The sequence below is a fragment of the Cryptosporidium ubiquitum genome (genome assembly GCF_001865345.1).
Source record: "Cryptosporidium ubiquitum isolate 39726 chromosome Unknown contig_16, whole genome shotgun sequence".
In the NCBI taxonomy this organism is placed as follows: domain Eukaryota; phylum Apicomplexa; class Conoidasida; order Eucoccidiorida; family Cryptosporidiidae; genus Cryptosporidium; species Cryptosporidium ubiquitum.
In genome coordinates this window covers 250,708-270,816 of record NW_021639815.1, presented here as the reverse complement: position 1 = coordinate 270,816, position 20,109 = coordinate 250,708, and the positions used below count along the sequence as shown (strand labels likewise).

At 32.1% G+C, this 20,109-nt stretch overlaps 6 protein-coding genes across 6 annotated transcripts; 3 read left to right on the top strand and 3 right to left on the bottom strand.

Moving 5' to 3' along the window:
- Nucleotides 1-318: 318 nt before the first annotated feature.
- Nucleotides 319-5,634, top strand: cubi_01152 (uncharacterized protein; the record flags this gene model as incomplete). The annotated part of the gene is made up of 1 exon (XM_029018164.1): nucleotides 319-5,634. One exon carries the CDS (start codon nucleotides 319-321, stop codon nucleotides 5,632-5,634), a length of 5,316 nt encoding a protein of 1,771 aa, XP_028875501.1.
- A 609-nt stretch (nucleotides 5,635-6,243) lies between these two features.
- cubi_01151 (uncharacterized protein) lies at nucleotides 6,244-7,431 on the top strand (the record flags this gene model as incomplete). Its single annotated transcript, XM_029018163.1, has 1 exon — nucleotides 6,244-7,431. The coding sequence occupies one exon, from the start codon at nucleotides 6,244-6,246 to the stop codon at nucleotides 7,429-7,431; it is 1,188 nt and encodes a 395-aa protein (XP_028875500.1).
- Nucleotides 7,432-7,596: 165 nt separating this feature from the next.
- Nucleotides 7,597-12,270, bottom strand: cubi_01150 (uncharacterized protein; the record flags this gene model as incomplete). Its single annotated transcript, XM_029018162.1, has 1 exon — nucleotides 7,597-12,270. One exon carries the CDS (start codon nucleotides 12,268-12,270, stop codon nucleotides 7,597-7,599), a length of 4,674 nt encoding a protein of 1,557 aa, XP_028875499.1.
- Nucleotides 12,271-12,552: 282 nt separating this feature from the next.
- cubi_01149 (replication protein A3) lies at nucleotides 12,553-12,974 on the bottom strand (the record flags this gene model as incomplete). The annotated part of the gene is made up of 2 exons (XM_029018161.1): nucleotides 12,553-12,868; nucleotides 12,949-12,974. 2 exons carry the CDS (start codon nucleotides 12,972-12,974, stop codon nucleotides 12,553-12,555), a joined length of 342 nt encoding a protein of 113 aa, XP_028875498.1.
- Nucleotides 12,975-13,467: 493 nt separating this feature from the next.
- cubi_01148 (synthetic antigen) lies at nucleotides 13,468-17,178 on the top strand (the record flags this gene model as incomplete). Its single annotated transcript, XM_029018160.1, has 1 exon — nucleotides 13,468-17,178. The coding sequence occupies one exon, from the start codon at nucleotides 13,468-13,470 to the stop codon at nucleotides 17,176-17,178; it is 3,711 nt and encodes a 1,236-aa protein (XP_028875497.1).
- An 85-nt stretch (nucleotides 17,179-17,263) lies between these two features.
- cubi_01147 (uncharacterized protein) lies at nucleotides 17,264-19,252 on the bottom strand (the record flags this gene model as incomplete). The annotated part of the gene is made up of 1 exon (XM_029018159.1): nucleotides 17,264-19,252. The coding sequence occupies one exon, from the start codon at nucleotides 19,250-19,252 to the stop codon at nucleotides 17,264-17,266; it is 1,989 nt and encodes a 662-aa protein (XP_028875496.1).
- Between the last annotated feature and the right edge of the window lie 857 nt (nucleotides 19,253-20,109).

Below are 20,109 nucleotides of genomic sequence, written 5' to 3'. Positions count from 1 at the left end.
AATTGGATTAATTCTTGAAAATTAACAATAATTATTATTTATTATTTGGGTCTTGAAGAAAATAGATTAGAATAATAACCCTCACCATTTTTTTAACATTAGAAAGTATAAGCATTGAAGATAAATACATTAATAAGCTAATCTAGTATTTAAAAACTAGAGATATTGCTATTGTACAAAATAATATTAATGAATTCATTCAAATAATAAATTGAATAAGAATAATATATAGTTTAATAAAAAGGCTGAATGCAGCTAAATAGGTATCGAAATTAAATCACTGTATTTTATTTAAGTTAAAATTGCACAGGAAAAAAAATGATTTTTTGGCTAAAGATTTTGTTTCTGACTTTTTTAAGTCTATCGAAATTAATTAGTAGTCAAATAGAGGAAGTTGACGCTTCAAATTCATCAACAGGGAATACAGGAATACTTCCAAGCATTAATGAATCTTCAATAGTTGAAGAGCTACTATCTTCAGAAAGGCAAGAAAACTCGAAAGTAAAATCTTCACTAAGATCTTTACAGGAAAAAAACAATGCAGAAAAGATTTTAACTTCTGGGAAAAAACCTGAAAAGGGATGTGTCTTGTATGTGTATACACAAGATTCTCCAAATCCCACAGAAATTGTTGATGGGGCCTCTTCCTGTCCAGAGGAAGGAAATAGAGGGTATATGTTACAAAGTGGAGTCGAAGATGAGGCAATTGCTGGGCCATCAAACTCAATTGTGGAGATTTCACCAATAGTTCAAGAATATTTTTGCATCAAAAGATCTAACTGTATAATTGCTATATCTGGAGTAGGGTTGACTCAGGAAGACTCAATTTACCTAATAAAAAACGAAGAATACTCTCCAGAAAAGAGTCAAAAACAAAAGAGCCTATTGTTAGGGGAAATTTTAAGGAAATGCCCTCCAAGCAAAGTTGGTTTGGGACCATTTAGAGGAATAAAATCATATGAAACTTCAGAGCTTGTTATTGGAGATAACATGCAAAAAGCTGCAACGAGACAAGCAACAGTAATTTTTAACGTAAATGGGATAAAAGAAGATGCTGAAAGCTTTACAATTTGTTATTCTCCTGCAAGAAGTAGAGCATTTAGAGAAACGATGAATCCAAGATTACATATTTATTCAGCTGGTATATTAACTACGAAAGAAAGTGTATCATTTAATTGTGATTTCGAACTCCAAGGCTATCTGGGATGTGGATTCAGTTCTCTCTTAGACTATCAAACAAAGACCAGATTTGAGCTTGGAGTAGGTGAAGAAACGGTTGTAGGATCAAGACCAGAAAGTGACACAACTACAGGAGTAAAAGGAGAAGGACATTATATATTCTTTAGAGCACCTGGATACATGCCTGGAGCTTCAGCAGTTCTGATAGGAAACCCAAGAGTATATAGCTTTGGTAGTCACTGTCTAACTTTAAGGTATTTTATGGCTGGAGCAGATGTAAATGTATTAAGAATATATATGGCATCAGGCCTTTTAAATTCGGCTCAGCTTGATGGAAGAGGAAACCGTTTAGGAAGCAAGATCCCAAAACCTACGTTGCATTATGGACGCCCAAATTGGCTTGTAGTGGGACAGCAAGGTCCTTCATGGCAGTTTGGAGGATTTGAATTCTACTCAGATGGAATTACTCCTTTGAGAATAATTATAGAGGGAGTTGGAGGTCGTTCAGAAGATAGTTTGATAGCTCTGGACGATTTTATCGTTAAGTCAGGACATTGTTCAAACGAGGTTATGAGATCCAGTGAAAGAGAGGATCAAAGATGTGTATGGGGAGAAGTTAGGTTGGTTAGCAGTAACTTCACAACTGAGAAATCTTGGGAAGTAGAAGGAGCTTTGGGTTGTAGTGGAAGAACCTACTCTTTCAGTAATATTAATGTGAATTCTGAGATGGTTTCAACCACTGACTGGATTCCCTGTTGTCTGCCAGGATATGGAAACTATACCGTAAGCTTGCATGATTCCTATGGGGATGGATGGAATAACGGAAGTTACTTAGAATTCAGGTTCTTTGACGAAGTGATTAAGGTTGGAGAAGGATTCAAACAGGGATCATCTCACAAGACTGAGCTGAGCATTGGTTCAATTCAAATAGAAAAAGTTGAGGCAGATGAGAAGTCAATTAGGGCTACAATAAGGTCCAACAGAGAAGGTGTGGATGTTTGGTGTGGAATAACCAGAGCTGGGAGTATTACCCCATCAGTTTCATTACTTAAGAAGCATGGACAAAAAACCCCAAAATCTCTTAGTATAAAGGAGAATCACACTTTTGTGATCTCATCATTTTCCAAGGGTGAGATAAGACCTAATACTGAATATGATCTTTTCTGCTTTTCCGAGGAAGTTAGCAGGATCATTAAGAATAAGGACAGAACAGATAGTTCCAATGCAGATGACCTTTCTGTAGAGTATTCTAGAGTAAGGGTAACTACAGACTCGAAAAGTCCAGAACTTGAAATAAAACAATTTAAGACTTTAGAAGAAAGTGTTGAACTTACTTTGAAGATGGATGAATCTGGAACAATTTGGTGTATGGCAGATAAAAATAACAACTTTTCAAGAATAAGAGGGGATTTATCTATAAAAGACCACCATATTGATGAACAGAGGCTTGTAAAGCTTATAAAGAGTAGTGGAGTTGAGAGAAATGTCTCCAGCAAGGAGATAAGCGGAGATATTAAAATATCAATAAGGAATTTAATTCCATCCACAGAGTATGATGTAGTCTGCTTGGCAGAGGATTTAGCATTACCAAGGTCAAATAGAATAAGTTTTTCAAAAGTTTTAACAAACTTAACAAAAAGGATGACTACTAAAGACAGAGTTCCGAAGATCGAGATCTCAAGGATTGTACCAGAACTTGGAAGATTTAACATTGTTGTTAAAAGTGATACTCCTGGAACCGTTACCTGTGTGGCTACCTTACCAGAGGGTATGTATCCAAGTCCAAGTGAAATAGAAAAGTATGGTCAAAAGATCGAACTGAGTGATCCTAAAGAAGAAAAGCAACTTATTTTGAATGGAATTGAAGGTAATCAAAAGTATATTATTTATTGTATGGCTCAGAGTAGGACAGGATTGACTATGACCATTTCAGATATATGGGCAACAGCAAAGGATATTTCTTCTTTTGGAAAGTTCTGTGATATTCCTTCATATCCTTCAGAAGTAGAAAATGGAATAGAAACTCCTTTTGATCCCCTGACATATTTAGAAGAAATGAAAGTTAGGAGTTATTTTGATTCAGTAAAGGAGAGTGTCGGGTCAAAAGGTCCTTATAGAATCACATTATTTGTAAATAAAACTGAGGCCTATGAATACTTCGATTCACTAGACCTTCATAAAAGAACACCTGAGCTTTATCCAAAGCCAGACCCTCCTAAGAGATTTGCAAGAGTTAGATTCGGATCCTGTAATGAGACAGAAAACATGAATAATCCTCTTGGACTTAATGGTCTTTACCACCAGTGGAAAGTTGGACCCATTACTTTAACCAAAAAAGAGACTGAGAATATTGGTTTATGGAATATAGCAGATTCAAATAGTACTACGAAAGGAATTGAAGGAACTGATGAAGCTACAACTATGAAACATTACCCAATTTCCGAGCCAAGGCCAGTAGAATGTGATGGTTGGAATCCTACAGGACCCTTTGGAAGGAGGTTGGAGCAAATCATAATAAATGAAGGAGGTAACACCAGATTTGCAGTCCCAATGCTAAAACTAGGAGAACTTTTGGAACAGAATACTTTGGATAAGATAGTATTCGAGACTTGTGGGAATTATCTTCCCAGGGACCAAGTAGTTGGAAAGGACTATGTTAAGTTAGGCCCAATCATTTATCAACCCCATAATGCAACTTCTGGAGATAACATAGAAGTTCAGGAAACAGAAGACAGAGATGAAGAGGATGATGATGAGGATATGGAGCCAAAGCTATGGATTGGTTTGAAGACAAAAGAAGGAAACCAGTGCCCAATCTTTTTTGAATTGAAGGCACCCTATACAACAGTAGAGAGTATTAGAAATGGCCACGCCAAGATAGAGTTTGACAGAATGCATCAAATGCTGGTAAATAAGATTTGGTACGACGGGACTTCATTCAAGAGCCTTCAGGATCTGGTTAATTCCTATAATGAGGCCAAAAACAGTATTGAGAAAAACAAAAGTTTAGGTAATGTATTCAACAACCTTCCTTTGAATCTGGTTACTCCAAATATTCTACAGGAAAGAAGAATTCAAAGAGAAAAACAGATGAGCGAATTAAGACTAAGAAAACTTCAATTCCTTGAAATGTTCAGTAGAGGAGGATTGGAAACAAGGGCCAAGCCAGAACACTGTGAACCTGGAGGAAGAAGGTTCCAGGTTTTTAAGTCCCCAAATAGAGAGGCATACACAGTTAATTGGATTGGTTGGGAATTGACTTTAACAAATGATCGAGATAGTGGACTTAAGATATGGAATTTAACATTTTTGGGTAGAAGAGTAGCTTTTGAAGTTGCAATGGTAGATGCAATGGCTCACTATACTGTATTTGAAAGACAGTGGTTCTTCTTAGATAGCTGGTATGGAGGTCTGGGTACAGCAGCTAGAAAGGTTCATCCTGGTGTTGAATGCGCAAACACTGCTCAAACCATCTTCTGGGATAATAGTGCTTGTATCTTTGAGCTGGATTCTGGAAGGCCAATCAGATCTCACTGGAAATCTGGAGGTATCAAAGATGCTGCACCTCTCACTAGTCTAATTATCAGACAAATTATTACAGTCTCAAACTATGATTATATTGTAGATCTTATTTTGTATAATCAAGGATCATTTGAAATGGGAGTAAGCTTTACAGGTGAGTTATATGCAGGTTTGGAGGTACCATACTTCTCTGCCAAACAAAAGAAGTATGGGACTCAGATTACTCCATCTGGACAAATGGCAGCTCTACATTCCCACTTTGCTGTTTGGAAGGTTGATTTTGACCTTGGACCAGATTACACAGATAATTCTGTAGCGTGGATCAAAGTAAGGAGAGATCCTGAAAAGGAAGGACACCATATGTTGGAAAGAATTATAGCAGAGAGAGAGACTAATGCCTACTCTATGTTAAATGAGACTCACCACCACCCTAAAGCTTACTTCGTTATTGATGAAAAGTTACAGACTTATGGCAATGTTGGTGGTTTTATGATCAAATCTATAAAATCTATTGCAGACTTAATGCCTGAACACGAACTTTACTCAGGCCCTGCATCTTGGTCAAAGTATGATTTGGCATCCTCGGTATTTAAGTACTCAGAACTGGATGCAGATCTTCCAAGAGACAATAAATTTGCCACAAAACCAGCTGTAAGATTTGACTCCTTTATAATGGATGATGAAGTAATCAGACATAAAGACGTTGTAACATGGGTCACATCAGGAATTTGGCATATTCCAACATTGGAAGATGTTCCTCAAACTACTGCACTTGGAAATACTTTAGGATGGTATGCAAGGCCATTTAATTGGTGGCCTATGGACCCTAGTATTACTCTTCACAATGCTGTCAGAGGAGACTTTGTTGACCCAGGTACATGTGCACTCCAAAGAAAAGGGAATCTGTTCCAACTCATCAAGGTGGTTGAATAAAGGATTATTTTGTTTCAATTTACACAAGAGAGAACTATAGTTGCGTTATTATAACTATAATAAATTGTTAAATGTTGAGCTACTCGTTTTAAAGGGTAGCCTCGATTGATTTGTTAGAAGAACAAATTTAAATGTTTTATTCAAAATTCATTGATTTTAAAAACAGATTCGTAATATTTAGATTTAAGTTAGGGTATGTAAGTATAGTTACTATTTTTAGGTGCATCTGTGCTTGTGAAATATATATATATATATATATATATATATATTCATACCACCTCTCTGCTATTGTTAATATTTAGAGCATGAATTTTCCCTATTCATGCCTTAATATATTAAATCTGCGGTTTTTTGATATCTAATTTTTCTTAAAAAAATTCATTAATCGAGGAAGGGGGGAACCATTTTTATGCATTAGCAAAATTTTAGATACCAGATGCCGGTATAGGAATATAAAGAGGGTCAAAAAATTTGAAAAATTAATTAAAAGAAAAAAAAAAGAAATTTAAAATTAAAAATCATTTTCTCTCTTTTTTAGTTTAAATTTTAAAAATAAACTACTTTTTGATTTATGTTTATATTGTTTCTATTCTCACATTCTTTATTGAAATGAGAAGAAACAATCCTGATCAGAAAATTACGGGCTCCGATAAAAAAGAGTTCAGGTCCTCCAAGGATTCCGTTATGGTTTATGAAGAAGATGATGATGATGATGAAAATGAATCTGAGACTGAGAGGGAGAACAAAAAAAACACTAACAGTAATACTAGGGCTATAACAAAGGGATGCAGAAAGGAAAAAGAGAATTGTAAAGACAAAGAAAATAGGGAACCCAAACAAGAGAGCTTTGAAAGCGATGAAAGTGTCCACCTCTTAATAGAGGAACACATGGATTTCAAAGCATCTCGGGAAAATTATAGAAAAGAAACAGATATTCAAGACAAAACGGAAAATGAACTTATTCAAAACTTAAAGAAAGAGGCAATGAATTCGTTTTTAGAGATAAAACGAGATCTGCTTGAACAGTACTTAGAGTTTAGGAATCAGATATTTAAGGGCCAAAAGTCATTCAGAGTTGTATCTCAAATAGCAACAGCAAATCTGCTTCTAATGGGCTCATTAAACTGCATCTTTGGACTAGTCTCATTAAACTTGCTCGCAGTACTCATTTCATTATACATCATGTCCATTTCCTCCGTGATTTTAATGCTTGAATTATCTAAAAAGAAGCGTATCAAACGTATAGTTGTTTTCGTCCGTACTTGGTTTAAGTTTCTGGACTTATCGGCTGGAAGAGGATTTCTACAAATTCTGTTGTGCACTATTTCTTTGTATTTAACTCAATCTACATACTTCTCACTCATGTCACTATTTGTCGGATTTACAGGACTACTTAACATAATATTTGGGATATTAGCGGCGTTTAAGCTAAGAAAGATAATAAATATCCTTAAATACTATGGAAGCAGGGATTTGGAAGATCTAGGTATTCATGATCAGAATGAAATTTCCCAAACTGATCTAGAAAACATTAAAATCAATAAAGACCAAGATCCCGAATACAAACTTAGGAAGATCCATCGTTTGTTTAATGCTCTGGATGAAGACGGAAATGGTAAAATTGACCGGGATGAACTATATGATGGACTAAAGTCATTAAATTTTCCTTTTAGCATTTCAAAGAGTGAGGTTGAAGTAATATTTGATCATTTGGATAAAGATTCTAATAATATAATTTCCATTCAAGAATTTGAACATTGGTTTATCTCAAAGAAATGCCCTTATTTTATACTATAACTAGAGATATACATATATAAAGGCAAAGCTATACATGCATAAAATAATATATAATTAAGAAAAGGAAAGTATTTCCCAGATTCCCTTCTTAATATTGTTAAAGAAAATAAAATGTTACCATATTATAATATAAAAAAAAAAAACCTTTTTTTTGCAATTCTAGTATTACATATATACTAAATCTCCTCTTAGCATTATTTTCTCATTCCAAAGTCCTAATGCTAAAATTCTTAGGGTTTTCACAGGATCCAGTTTTGAGTCATCTTCACTTAGTCCTTTATTAAGGATCCCCTCTAGTGGTTGTTCGTTAACCTGAACTTCCAGAATCCGCACTTCACATTCGTCCGTTCTCAGGCTTGACAATTCTGAAAAGTCATTTCCAAGTAAACTTATTGCGACATTGGAAATTACAGGGCTGAATTTTCCAGAAAATAAAGTAATGTGAGGATGCCCGCCCTTTCTAAAAGGCAGTAAGGACGTCAATAGTAAAGCTGATTGATTATTAGTTGCCTTTGAATCGTCTTTTGAATCTTCCCCACTTGATTTTTTTCTTGACCTATTTCTTCTACCTTTTTTAATCTTATTTCCATTTATTTCACCCTCATCACTTTTTGAGTTACTATCCTTTTTTGCTAAAGAAATAGTCGTTTTTCTGTTAATTAAAATGTCATAATTGTTCTCATTTGTTGGAACCTCAAGCAAATTTTTCTGGGAAGAAACTGTCAAGAATGCCAATTTCCAGTCGTGGATATAAATTAGGTAGGAAACTTGAAAGTTATAGCTCCTACCAATATAAGGCATGGAAAACAAAATCATCATATCAGAGATAATTTGGCTGTCAAGTAAAGATTCAACATTTGAAACCTTTTCAGTGTTTGAACCAGTTTTATACCGAAAGAAACAGCAAGTAATGTGGCTTACTTTCTTTGGAATGTCTCCAATATTTATTTCATCATGATTCCCCTTCTTAGAATTGTACTCTCTAATCACCTTGATCAGGGATTCTTCGTGTTTATTCCAAACCTGAATGATTGTTTCAATACTTGATTTGTGGTTATCAAAACCAATTGCTGTAAATCCATACTTACTTCTTACTTGGGATAAATAATCACTCAACTCACCTCTTGTAGTAACTTCCAAATCGAATGGTTTAATTGTGAATTTATCTGTTAAATCATAATAAAGTTTTCCCAAAGCAACATCTGAACCCTTAAAGGGGATATTCTTGCATAAAGAAGTGATATTTGAATAAATGTTATCAGCCATGTTACTATTTATAGGTTCTGGAAGTACATGAATTAATTTTGAAAGTTCCTCAAGATTGGACATAAATCTATCCATCAGTTTTTCGTTATTTCTTGGATTAGAAATATCCACACTATTTACTACATCAGGTAAATCCGAGATCAACGAATTAAAAAAAGGTTTTGCTTCGCTACTTAATTCAGAAAAGAACTCACTATCTTTATCTTTGAGTCCAATTATTCCTTTGAAACCCAACAATTCCAAGGTTTCCTTTGAAAGAGTTGAATCAACTACTTTGCCATTTAACTGTAAAACCTTGATAGTTTGAGAATATATAACCAGAAAATGAAGCAGAATACTTACATTTTTCTTGGAAAATCCTTTAAGAGTACTATGACTTGTTCTTCTAATCATTCTTAAAATAGATAATATTACATGTTCCTTGCTAAAGATATATTTCCAACCTGCTTTAGACTTATCACCAGTGTTTTTAGAATTCTTAGAAATAAATAATACAAAAGCTCTATATAAAGTAATATCACTCAATTTAAATTTGCTTTTGAAATCTCCACTCATCTGAAGAAATACCTCTGGAGTATGATTAACATCTACAAGAACCAATAATTTCAAGTTTCTGTAACCATCATAGACGCTTTTCAAACGCTTAATCCATTCAGAAGAATCATGAGTTTTTGTGGAGTCTTCGTTTCTACGTTCTTCAACTATTTTTGAGCACAATTTAATGAATGATTCAATTATAAGATCCATACAATTCTTTGTTTTTTTGGAAAACTTTTGAAATTTTTCTTCAGACAGTTCATAAAGTGAATTATTGGGTAGTTGGGAATTTTTAGATTTATTTGAGGCTTTATCTGATATTAATGTATTATAGTTCCATTTAGATCCATTCATTAAACTCTGGGCACATCCATCTCTAGACACATACAAAATCAAATCAAATCGTTCATTTCCAGAAGAATCTTCATTAGAAGGAACAACAAGTGAGTAAACAGACTCATCCTCCATATTAAACTCAGTAACACGTTCACCTGAGATTAATGCGGAAAAATAATAAGAATTAGTATGTTTACTCAGTATTGTTTTTATAAGTGATTTGAGTATGAATGATTTACCAGATCCAGGAATTCCAAAAGGTAGAAGAAAAGTAGATTCTAGTCTTAGGTCCTTAAAAATAGCCTTTTCAGCGAAATGATCAGTAATTTTGCTGGGTGTCTTTGAGTCATTCTTTGTTTCACGGTGATAGAATGCATCAATTACATATTTTAAGTCATTGGAGCCAAAAACTGCATACATTAAATGCTCGAAATCCCTGATATTAATTACGTGACCACTTGGGATGATGCTTTTAGTACTAGTATTAACCCAGGGAAGAATCTTTGGGAGAATCTCTAGCTTTCTGACAAGCTGTTGATTGGCATTTAACTTACTGTACTCTGTAATCCCCACTTCATCAACAATAATTTTGGTAGTTTTATTAATTAGATTGCTGACTAAATTTTTAAATTGACCCAGTGAACTTTTTCTGAATGTAGACATCTTAATACTATTCTCGGTAAAGGTAAAAATAACTTCTTTTTCTGAATTAGACGATGAGTTAAGTTCATTAAATATGGTTATTTTGTAATAGTTATAAAGCTGATCTCTTCCCTGTGTTATATCATTGTCAAATATATGTCTGATATTCACAAATATATGATAGTTTGGTTTTATATATGAATGGCCATCCTCGGAGTCGCTTGAATTAATATTCAAATAGAATTCACTAGAATCTAGAATCCAAGTATCAACGCCTAGAGAAAAATCTTGAGAAAGCATATTCTTGATTTCTACCCAAGACCAGTTTAAAGGAGGAATCAATAATTCAATAGTAGATCCAGATGGAAGGTTTCCAAGATTTTGAAGCTGAACATTGGGTTGTCCATATAAACAAGGTTGGTTCTGATTGCAAAGATTAAAATTAATACCGGTAATCTTACTAGAATTAGAGATCTGAAACTCCATATCGGAAAGAAAGCTTGAATATGAATCAAAAAAGTATCTGACTAGCTGCACAGAATCGATTTTCTTAGTCTCGAGACTCAGATATGCTATTTTTGTTAACAAGTATATGGACGAAGATAGAAACAATTGCTTAAAAAATATAAAGTCACTCTCCATTTGGTCAGTAGCTTTTTGGTCAAAAAGGTTATACATATTAGAGATTTGTCTGCAAGTTCTTTTAAAATCTTTGTTAATTTTATTAAAAAAGTCATCAGTTGTATTTTGGATCAAAATGGCCAAATATTTATACACTGAAAACCAAAAATTGTCAGAAACGAATTTCAAAAAAGATTCACTTTCTTCATGTGTGTTTAAACTGGCCAAATTATATTTATAAGGTACATTAATTACAAAATTTTTTATGACTATGTTCTTTAAATACTCTCTTATAAGCCTCAAACAAGAAAATCGTATGGTTTTGAGCTTCAATATAGACAATACAACATCTTGATCAGATTCCCCAGTGCTTCTAATGAAATACAGCACTATACCTTCAGTATTTGTTCTTAAAGTAAGTAAAATACTTTGAATAACTGACAAGTAGTCGTCCAGTTCATTTATACTTTGAAAATTGAAGCATTGGTTTTTAAAAGAAAATACTGGACTTAAACTCATACAACAATTTTCAAAAGATCTTTTCTCTAAACATTCTGAGACATTGTGTTGGGAAGGTAAATTAACAAATTGGACAATGTATTTAAAGAAGAATGGATTCAAGTATTGCATTAGAGATAAAGGACTAAAACAATTTTCATACTCGTTTTCCTTTGAAACTAGTCCAAAGAAATAGAGTTGAGGTGAAGTGTTGGAATAATTAACTATATGCTGCCTGTTGGGATTGCCTATTAGTTCACAAAGAAGAGTATTGTTTTTAAGGAATTTTTTCAAATTATTTATTTCTGTTTCATAGTCTTCCATAGAATACATTTTGAACTGCTCCAATGTGTGAAACCAAGAATATGCACTACTCTTTGCAGACTGATATCTATTTTTGTTATAGTATATATTTTCAAGATCACTAATATCACTACAAAGTATGGTTACATTCTTAGAACCAATAACCCATTGGTCAGTAACGTCAAAGTAAGAAATTTGTGAGTTCTCACCATCTAGCTTTTCTAATGCAAGAAGCTTTAATCCCTGCAAATCATCTCCTACAATTGGAGTTATTTGTTCTATTCTTCTTCTATAATCAGGGAATAACTCACAAAACTTCTCCATTCCGCGCTTAAGAATCCAAATATTAATTTGATCAACATTGTAATCAAACCATCTCATCGGTTTGCTGCCTTTCCCGTCATTTTGTGAGAGTTTAATACCCAAAGAAAGTCCTCTTCTTAATAAACATACTAAATGTTTATTTGCACTGAAAAGTTTGTCTTCTGAGCCCCTCGTACCAAAAGTCCCTATATCCCAAATAAAATCCAAGTAATTATTAGTTATAACCGATGCATCAGTTTGGACTAGATGGATAAACTTTTTGTTTGCAACTAGCTCCCTGAACAGAGACTTTGGGAATGAATCTAGATCCATGCTACAAATATCCAGTATCAGTCTTCTAATAAGGATTTATATTGGCTTCCGAATGATTTGGATAAAAAAATGTCTAAATAAATTAAGTTTGTCTCAATTGGCAATTCTCAAACTCAATTTTTGTGTAATCATCTGAAACCAACCCAAAAGAAACTCTTGGCGGTAAAACATTTATTCATGTGTAGAGACAGCAAGAATAAGGTTAAAACTAAAAATTGAAGAAAAACATTTTTATTTTAGATCAAATTATACCGAAACAATATAGAAAACCTAATGAATACACTAAGCAATATTAGAAACTGGTTCCCAATGTTGTCTCAATTTGGGATGGAATGAAATTTTAATGCTCTCATTAACTAAATCCATGTTCAGTGAGTCGCCCAAATCAAACATAAAGTCTGTCTGAGTCAGGGATAAGTCGGGCATAACTTGAGCAATAACTTCAACATAAGTGCTTGGTGGTGGACTCACAGTTTTACATTTGACAGTACCACCATCTGGCGCTTCAAGTATTGCTATTTCTCCTTCAATTGAAACTACCTTTCCAACAAATCTAACTTGTTTGTTGATAAAATTGTGGAGTTCTCCCTTGTTCACTCTTCTATTAGTTGAAATTCGGGGAATTTTAGAATTAACAGTAACGAATGAAATGCAAAATAAAAGCCAATAGTAACTTACCTTGCATTTTCTATTGAGCTTTGCATGATATTTGTGGCTGAAAACGTTTATAAGACTTAGTGGCTTTATGGCTTGTTTGAAATTAGAATTTTTCAAAACGAAATTAATAATGATATTAATAATATATTCCTAGTTTTGTGGCCCGAATTTATTTCCCGTTTTTTTTTTCTGCTATATAACTCGCTAAATACATTAAATGACTGAATAAAAACATATATTAATTGTGGGGAGGCGCCACTTTGAATTAAACATTAATTAGTAAATAAAATTGATCAAAATTCTTTTGAGCAGGAAATAATTAATTAACTGAGAAATTTTAAAATTTTTAATAACTTTCAAGGATTATGCAAAATTTCTTATTCTTTTTATCTGTTTCTTTTCACTTTATTTTTAATAAATTTATAATGTTAAATTAATTAGGCGGGTTTCATCTCTAAGGAAAATGTCAAAAGAGAAAAATACTAGAACGAATACAAATTATTATTAGAAAAGTTTTTAGATTCTAATGGTCTACTAGAAATGCAAATAAATGCAAGTACTGATGATTATAATATAGTGGAGGAAGAAATTAACAACTTAGTTACAAATAAGGCATTTCAGTCCAGCCATCCAAATACAGGATTTCCTGTGGTCTATAACAGAAGAAAATCTGAAAAGAAAAGTGAATTGAAATTAGAGCCGGATCTTTTGAACAAAAGTTTAGGTAACGAAGATTGTGAGTTAGAAACTTCTTTAGCTTTTAACCTGACTCAAAATGACATTTTAAAACTGCGTTGGACAAATCCACTAGGTGAGGATGTTAATGACTGGGATTCAACAAGTGAATCCGATATGAATCTTCACAACCTTAGGTTTAATTTTGAGGGCTCTCTTTGCGATAACTCGAACTTTGAAGAAAAATACAAACATGATGATTTATATTTTTACAAGGGATTACATCATCATTCCAACCAGGGTGAATTTGAAGGATACACTATTCCTGAACTTATGCACCTTTCCAGAAGCAGTAGTGTATCACAGAGATGTATAGCAATTCGAACATTGGGAAATATTTTTCTTAAAATAAGGGAGTACCATATCTTTAATCATCAATTTGGAAAGGCTTACCATAAATATTTACTTGGGTATTTGTTTGGAATACATAGGTGGTACAAGTATTTAACTGGTGATCTCTCAATCCACTATTTGTTACTAAATATGTTATTCCATGAATCTTACGCATCAAGAACTGCAGAACACTCAGTAATTGCCCTGAACAATTTACTTAGTGGTGGACAATTTCCTATGAGACCATTAAATATTGAATTGCTGGAAACCAGCAAATTCAGGCTCTTGAACTGCTTTATGACTCCTTCGGAATTTATTTTTGAACTTTTGGATGAGAAATTATTATATTATCCTTCTTATTTTAGATATAATATAATTTGCCAGAAATTAGAGTTTTTAAATCAATTAGTGCAAAAGAAATTTCATAATGTCAGATATAACGATTTGCAAGACGAAGAGCATCTAATTAAGTTTGACTTACCCGATGGAAGAAGTTTAGAGCTAATAAGAGATACAATGCAGGAGATATTTAAGTATGTACCATCTAGATATGATAATGGTGAGTTATCCATTCAGAAAAACTATTTATTCATTTTTCTATGCAAAATGGCTCAAAATAAAGTTGGAACCCTAGACTCCCGTATATCCAGCATCAACATTATTAGGTTATTTGTTCAAAGAGAGTGTATTTATGACCAGAGTATTTGCCTTGAAACTTTAAAAGAAATGTTAAACTCTCTTGGAGATGAAATTTTTAACTTTTCTTCATCAGAATTAGCTTCCCAAAATTACTCAAACTCTAATATGGCAAAATTACTCTTCAGTTTTATATACTTAATTAGCACGTATCTCCAATCTTTATATAATGGCGATAATGATACAGATAACACATTTATCAAAGCTCAAAAGAATTTTTTAGGCAATTTTCTTATTACACCAGTGCTCCAAATTTTAAGAATTGTTATATTAGCAGTACTAGGTCTTGAAAAACTCCATCCTAGTGGAATAAATGAATTTATTCAATTAAGCTTGGTTGAAGGAACAAAAATAATTGGCATTATGTCATTGAAGAATATCTATTTAGAGGATTTGTCCATTTATTGCAAAGATCTGATTCGTTACTTCGCATTTCTAGATTTGGATGACTCAGTACAATCCTTCATAAGCTATTATTTATATGCTTTAGGTTGCAATATATTGGTTTTTTCTAAAAACCATGAAATTGAACACGAACACTTACAATACATTCAGGTTTTGAACCAGTTTATAGTAAAAATTAATGAAAAGGTTAAAATTTTCAGAAAAGAATTATCTATTGTCAGCTATGAATACTTTAACTTAGTTCTTTTAACAATATCAATTATTAGATTCCAAGTCCTTTTGGCTGAAAGATCAAACTTTGATCTTGTTTCTGATACTTTTCAAACCTACCTTGAACTTATTGGTTTTTGTGAAAGCTTCCTAGAAGCTCATTCAAAACAGGATTTTGACTTGGATTTACTCACATTGGAAAGTGGTTTTTTACTTGAAATTGAAATGGGTATTACAAATATTCAAAGCATTTTAAATAACAATCAAATTTATGGAGAGTTCTACTTTATAATCCTGATCTCAACCTTTTTGAAAGAATTATCTCGGCTATTTCTATTAACTATAAAAGGAAAAGAAATATCTTCTTCATATTTACATGACCTAAAACCATCATTTAATTTACTATCAGATATATATCATAAGCTTTCTAGAAATTACATTCTTTCAAATTACTTAAGAAAAGATAATTCAGACTTTCATTCTGAGGCCAACCAACTTTTCAGCTATGAACTTTGCTACTTTGAAACTTTAAATATGAATGATAGCAAAGCATTGGTTGTTAATAATAACATTGTTAAGAAAAATTCGATCTACTTGCAGCTTTTAAATTCAAATATGTTTCATATATATCTCCTTATATATACAAACATCAATCATATTAACACTACAAACACTTCTATACCCAATTCTTTGGCTCTTAATTCTAGTATAATGGCTTTTAGATATCAACAATTTATTTCTGAAATAGAAAACTCTAACTATGATCCACAAATTTTGTATGAAAAGCTATTTATTCTTCTATTCAGTAGTAAAAACCTCGAGGAGTATTCTCTTGTTTTATTTTGGATTCTCAAATTGGAAGGTCAAATCTCAGAATCATTTTATGAATTATATGACAAATTACTGTGTGAGTATTCATCTTGCTTAAATAATACAAACTTATTAACTGTTAACCCATTTATTTATTCCGTTAACATTGTTTATAATCAGATTATGAGTGCAAACCAACCAATACCATCTTCAGAAAATCCATTTCTTTTCTACATAATGAAGAAAGTCCTAAATAAGCAACTAATTTATATTAATAACTCTGAATTTGTGAAAGACCTAATTATTTTCTTGTCTAAGTATATTCTTGAATGCTCAATAAATCAAATTATACATGTTTCAAAAATAAAAGAACCAGAAATGAATAGTATTAATTTTAAGCTAATAGGGGACACTATTTTAAACTATGTGAAGCTTTCTTTGGAACTTCAGGGCTACATACATATATCTAAAGAAAAACATCTTGAATCTAATAAAAACTTCCAAGACTCTTTATTAGAGATGGTATGTAATTGGGGACAAAACAGAGAAATTGCTAATGTAACAATCTACGATCTAAACAACAAAAAAGACAATGAATGTTTAAGAAAGTTGATTGACTCACTAATTTCAGCTTTCTGCGACTCAAATATGTATTTTTCTGAAGAGTTACTTGATTGCTTTTATTTCTTATTCACTTTTTTTTTGTTTGAAATAATATCAGACAGTAATATTGTATTAAAAATTATATCTGATATTAAAATAATGAAGCTTTTACTATATAATAAAAAATCAGACATTTCATGTATTTTAAGACAAATTAATTCTGTAAATACAAAAGTTAGCGAAGCTTCAGGTGGTGAACAAGTAGTTAATTTAATATCAGAAATTATCACGTTATATAAAGATGCAGTTTCTCAAAGTACTTTATTGGTACTATTACTAATTTACTTCAACTACTTTTCAGGCTCTAAATTAGAATTAATAAAAGAAATTACAAAGCTCTACGAAGAAACAGAAATTGAATACTTAAATCGTATCTTGGTTGGTTTAAACAAAGATTAAATTAAGAACCTCCACTCTAGTATAGAAATACCAAGAATTGATAATTAAAAGTAAAAAGAAATATAATTATTATATTAATTTTCATTTATCTTCTTACTCCCTTTTTCCTCTTATATTTATTATCATCTATAAAATCCTTGTACTTTTTAACATGTTTTTTGTGTTTAAGCTTCCATAACTTACGGCCTGAAATAGCTGGAAGCTCATCTGGAACAGTGCCTTCGTAAGATTTTGGTTCCTTTTTAAGCTGAGACTTTCTTGTTATAATTCTCTTCTTGTTTCCACTTGAATTTCCAGTTTTGTTTATATTCATTGGATTCAAATTATTTTCTTTAACAAATTGAAAATCTTTTCCGCCCATTCTTCGAATAGCTTCCTGTACCTTTTCTGTCAAATTAGTGCCGTGATTACTACTACTAGTATTAGAAAGTACACCATCCATTAAGATATTAGGCATGGAAGACGAAGAATCTACAACAGAATCAGAATTACTGGAAATATTGCTATTAACCATGTCATATAAATATCCAGGAATATTTTTAATGTGTTCTCTTCCTGAGCTTGAAACATTTAAAGCATTGGTAATATGTTTATGGTAAGACTTAAGTACACTTTTATCTCCTGGGTGTTTATTGAAATAGCCAGACTTAAGAAGACGGGTATTATTTAATATAAGCCCTTGTATTTCCTGTAATTTGTGTTTTTGAATATTGCTCTTTGTTAAAATCCTCATACAATCTTCAATTCTATATCTAAAGCAAGCAACTTCTTCGGAAGTAATCTTCAATTTATTCATTTTTCGGTTTTTGTCGTTAAGAAGCTCATCCAATACCTCCATTTCATTGGGTATGTTGCTATTTATAATAGTTATTGAAACTCCTGAAGCACCGCCTCTGGCAGTTCTACCAATATGATGAATATAGGATCTAACACTGCTTGGGCAATCGAAATTGAATACAGAAGCAACTTCCTTGTAGTCTACACCCCTATAGGTTATTGAATTATCTTTTAAAACACTTAATATTGATTCATCCTTTTCGTTGATTGTATCGCTTGTCACCAATATGTCATAGCTTCCTTGGTTAAAACATTGTATTAACATTCTCCTTGTTGCAGCAGGAATAATTGGAGTGAGAACACCACAACTCATTCCAAACCTTTCTAGAAAGACCTTAATTGAGTAGGCTGTGTCAACTTCAGATACAAAAATCAGGCATTTTCGAGGAATTACATTCATCTTCAAAAGTATATACAACATCAACCATTTATCTACCATACTGTTACAAATTGTGTAGTATTCACTCAATATTCCTGAAGTCAGATGCTTTGAATCATTACTTTCTCCATCAAAATCATCTTCTCTTAATTCTGGCTTAATATCAACAAAAATAGGTCTGTGAAGAACCATTTTCTTCAGAGAGTCTACTTCCTTGTTTAATGTTGCAGAAAGTAATATACATTGATACTTTTTATCTTGAGAATTTGGAAGCAAGTCAAGAACTTTGCTCATATCCTTATCATAGCCAAAAGCAAATAACAAGTCCGCCTCGTCAATTACTAAATGAAGAATATTCTGAAAAATAGATTCCTTGGACTTCATTCCTTTGGCACTTAAAATATCTCCAGGAGTGGAAACTAATATGTTATTACGAAAATTACTGAGCCTCAAATCTTTCCCTTTGTGTAACAAATTGTCGTCTGCATTGAAAACTGTTCCAATAGAAATACTGTTCTCACAGAACACCAATAATTGTTCAAAAACTTCATAAGTTTGAATTACCAATTCTCTCGAAGGTACCAAAACTAATGAATATACTTTACTAGCTGATTTCTTTGGCATATTTAATAAGCTGTGGCAAATAGGAATTGCATAAGCTAATGTTTTTCCTGAACCAGTATAAGAGTTAATTAACAAGTCCTTTCCCTCAATAATCTTTTTAATTACCTCAATTTGCACTTTGGTTGGTACTAAATAATTATTATTAGTCAAAGATTGAATAATTCTCCTATCAAGAATAGAGCCATAAAGTTCTGAAAATGAAAGCAATTCATTGCTTTCATTTTCACCAGTCATTGTTCGTTATCAGATAACTAATTAAAACCTTTGCAATTTTTTACCTAAATACCTTTTTCAAAAATTTTTAAAATTTTCTCCCACCCTAATGATGGCTTTTCCTGTCATTTTGAGACTTTCTATATGACCGCGTATAGAGCAGCATGCCGCCAACATACCATTTTAAAGTTTTCAAGAGAATATATTATTCAAAAAAAAAACTATATATATATATATACTGACAAAACATGTTATAATTTAGAAATTTCATTATAATAAAGCTTCACGTAAAACATTTACTAAATTGGCATTATATATTATTTTCCTCTCACATCAATGATGAACAATTTTTTCATTCGTTTTTTCATTCTCGGTCCACCTCTATTTATTATTTAAAGCAATTATAAATTCTTTCTTCTAAAATGCATTAGCTCAACTATTAATTTATTTTTTGATTCTCTCATAATTTGTTGAGTCATCCCTGTTTCAGCGGCAACGCCCTGTAACTAACACAAATCCAATTACATATAAAACAAATGATATTTAATCAAAAATAACCAACTAGAGCAATCTTATTCGTCAACAAATTGAGATGGAAAATACAGTTTAGCATTCTTTGTGATATTAAGACTATAAGCGGTCTTTTTACATACTTAAACTAATAATAATTACTCACAAAATAAGAATCTAATGATTTAGAGTTGTTATTTATAAATTATGAATCTTTAGTCAATATTAAAATTCTTTTGCAAAAGCCAAATCACTATCAATACTTGTTGTCTTAAATTCAATAGGCATTAGGGGCAGATTATCACATAAAAAATATGTTCTACTTCAGAAGAAATATTGCAAAAAAATTAAAATATAAAAATGCATTA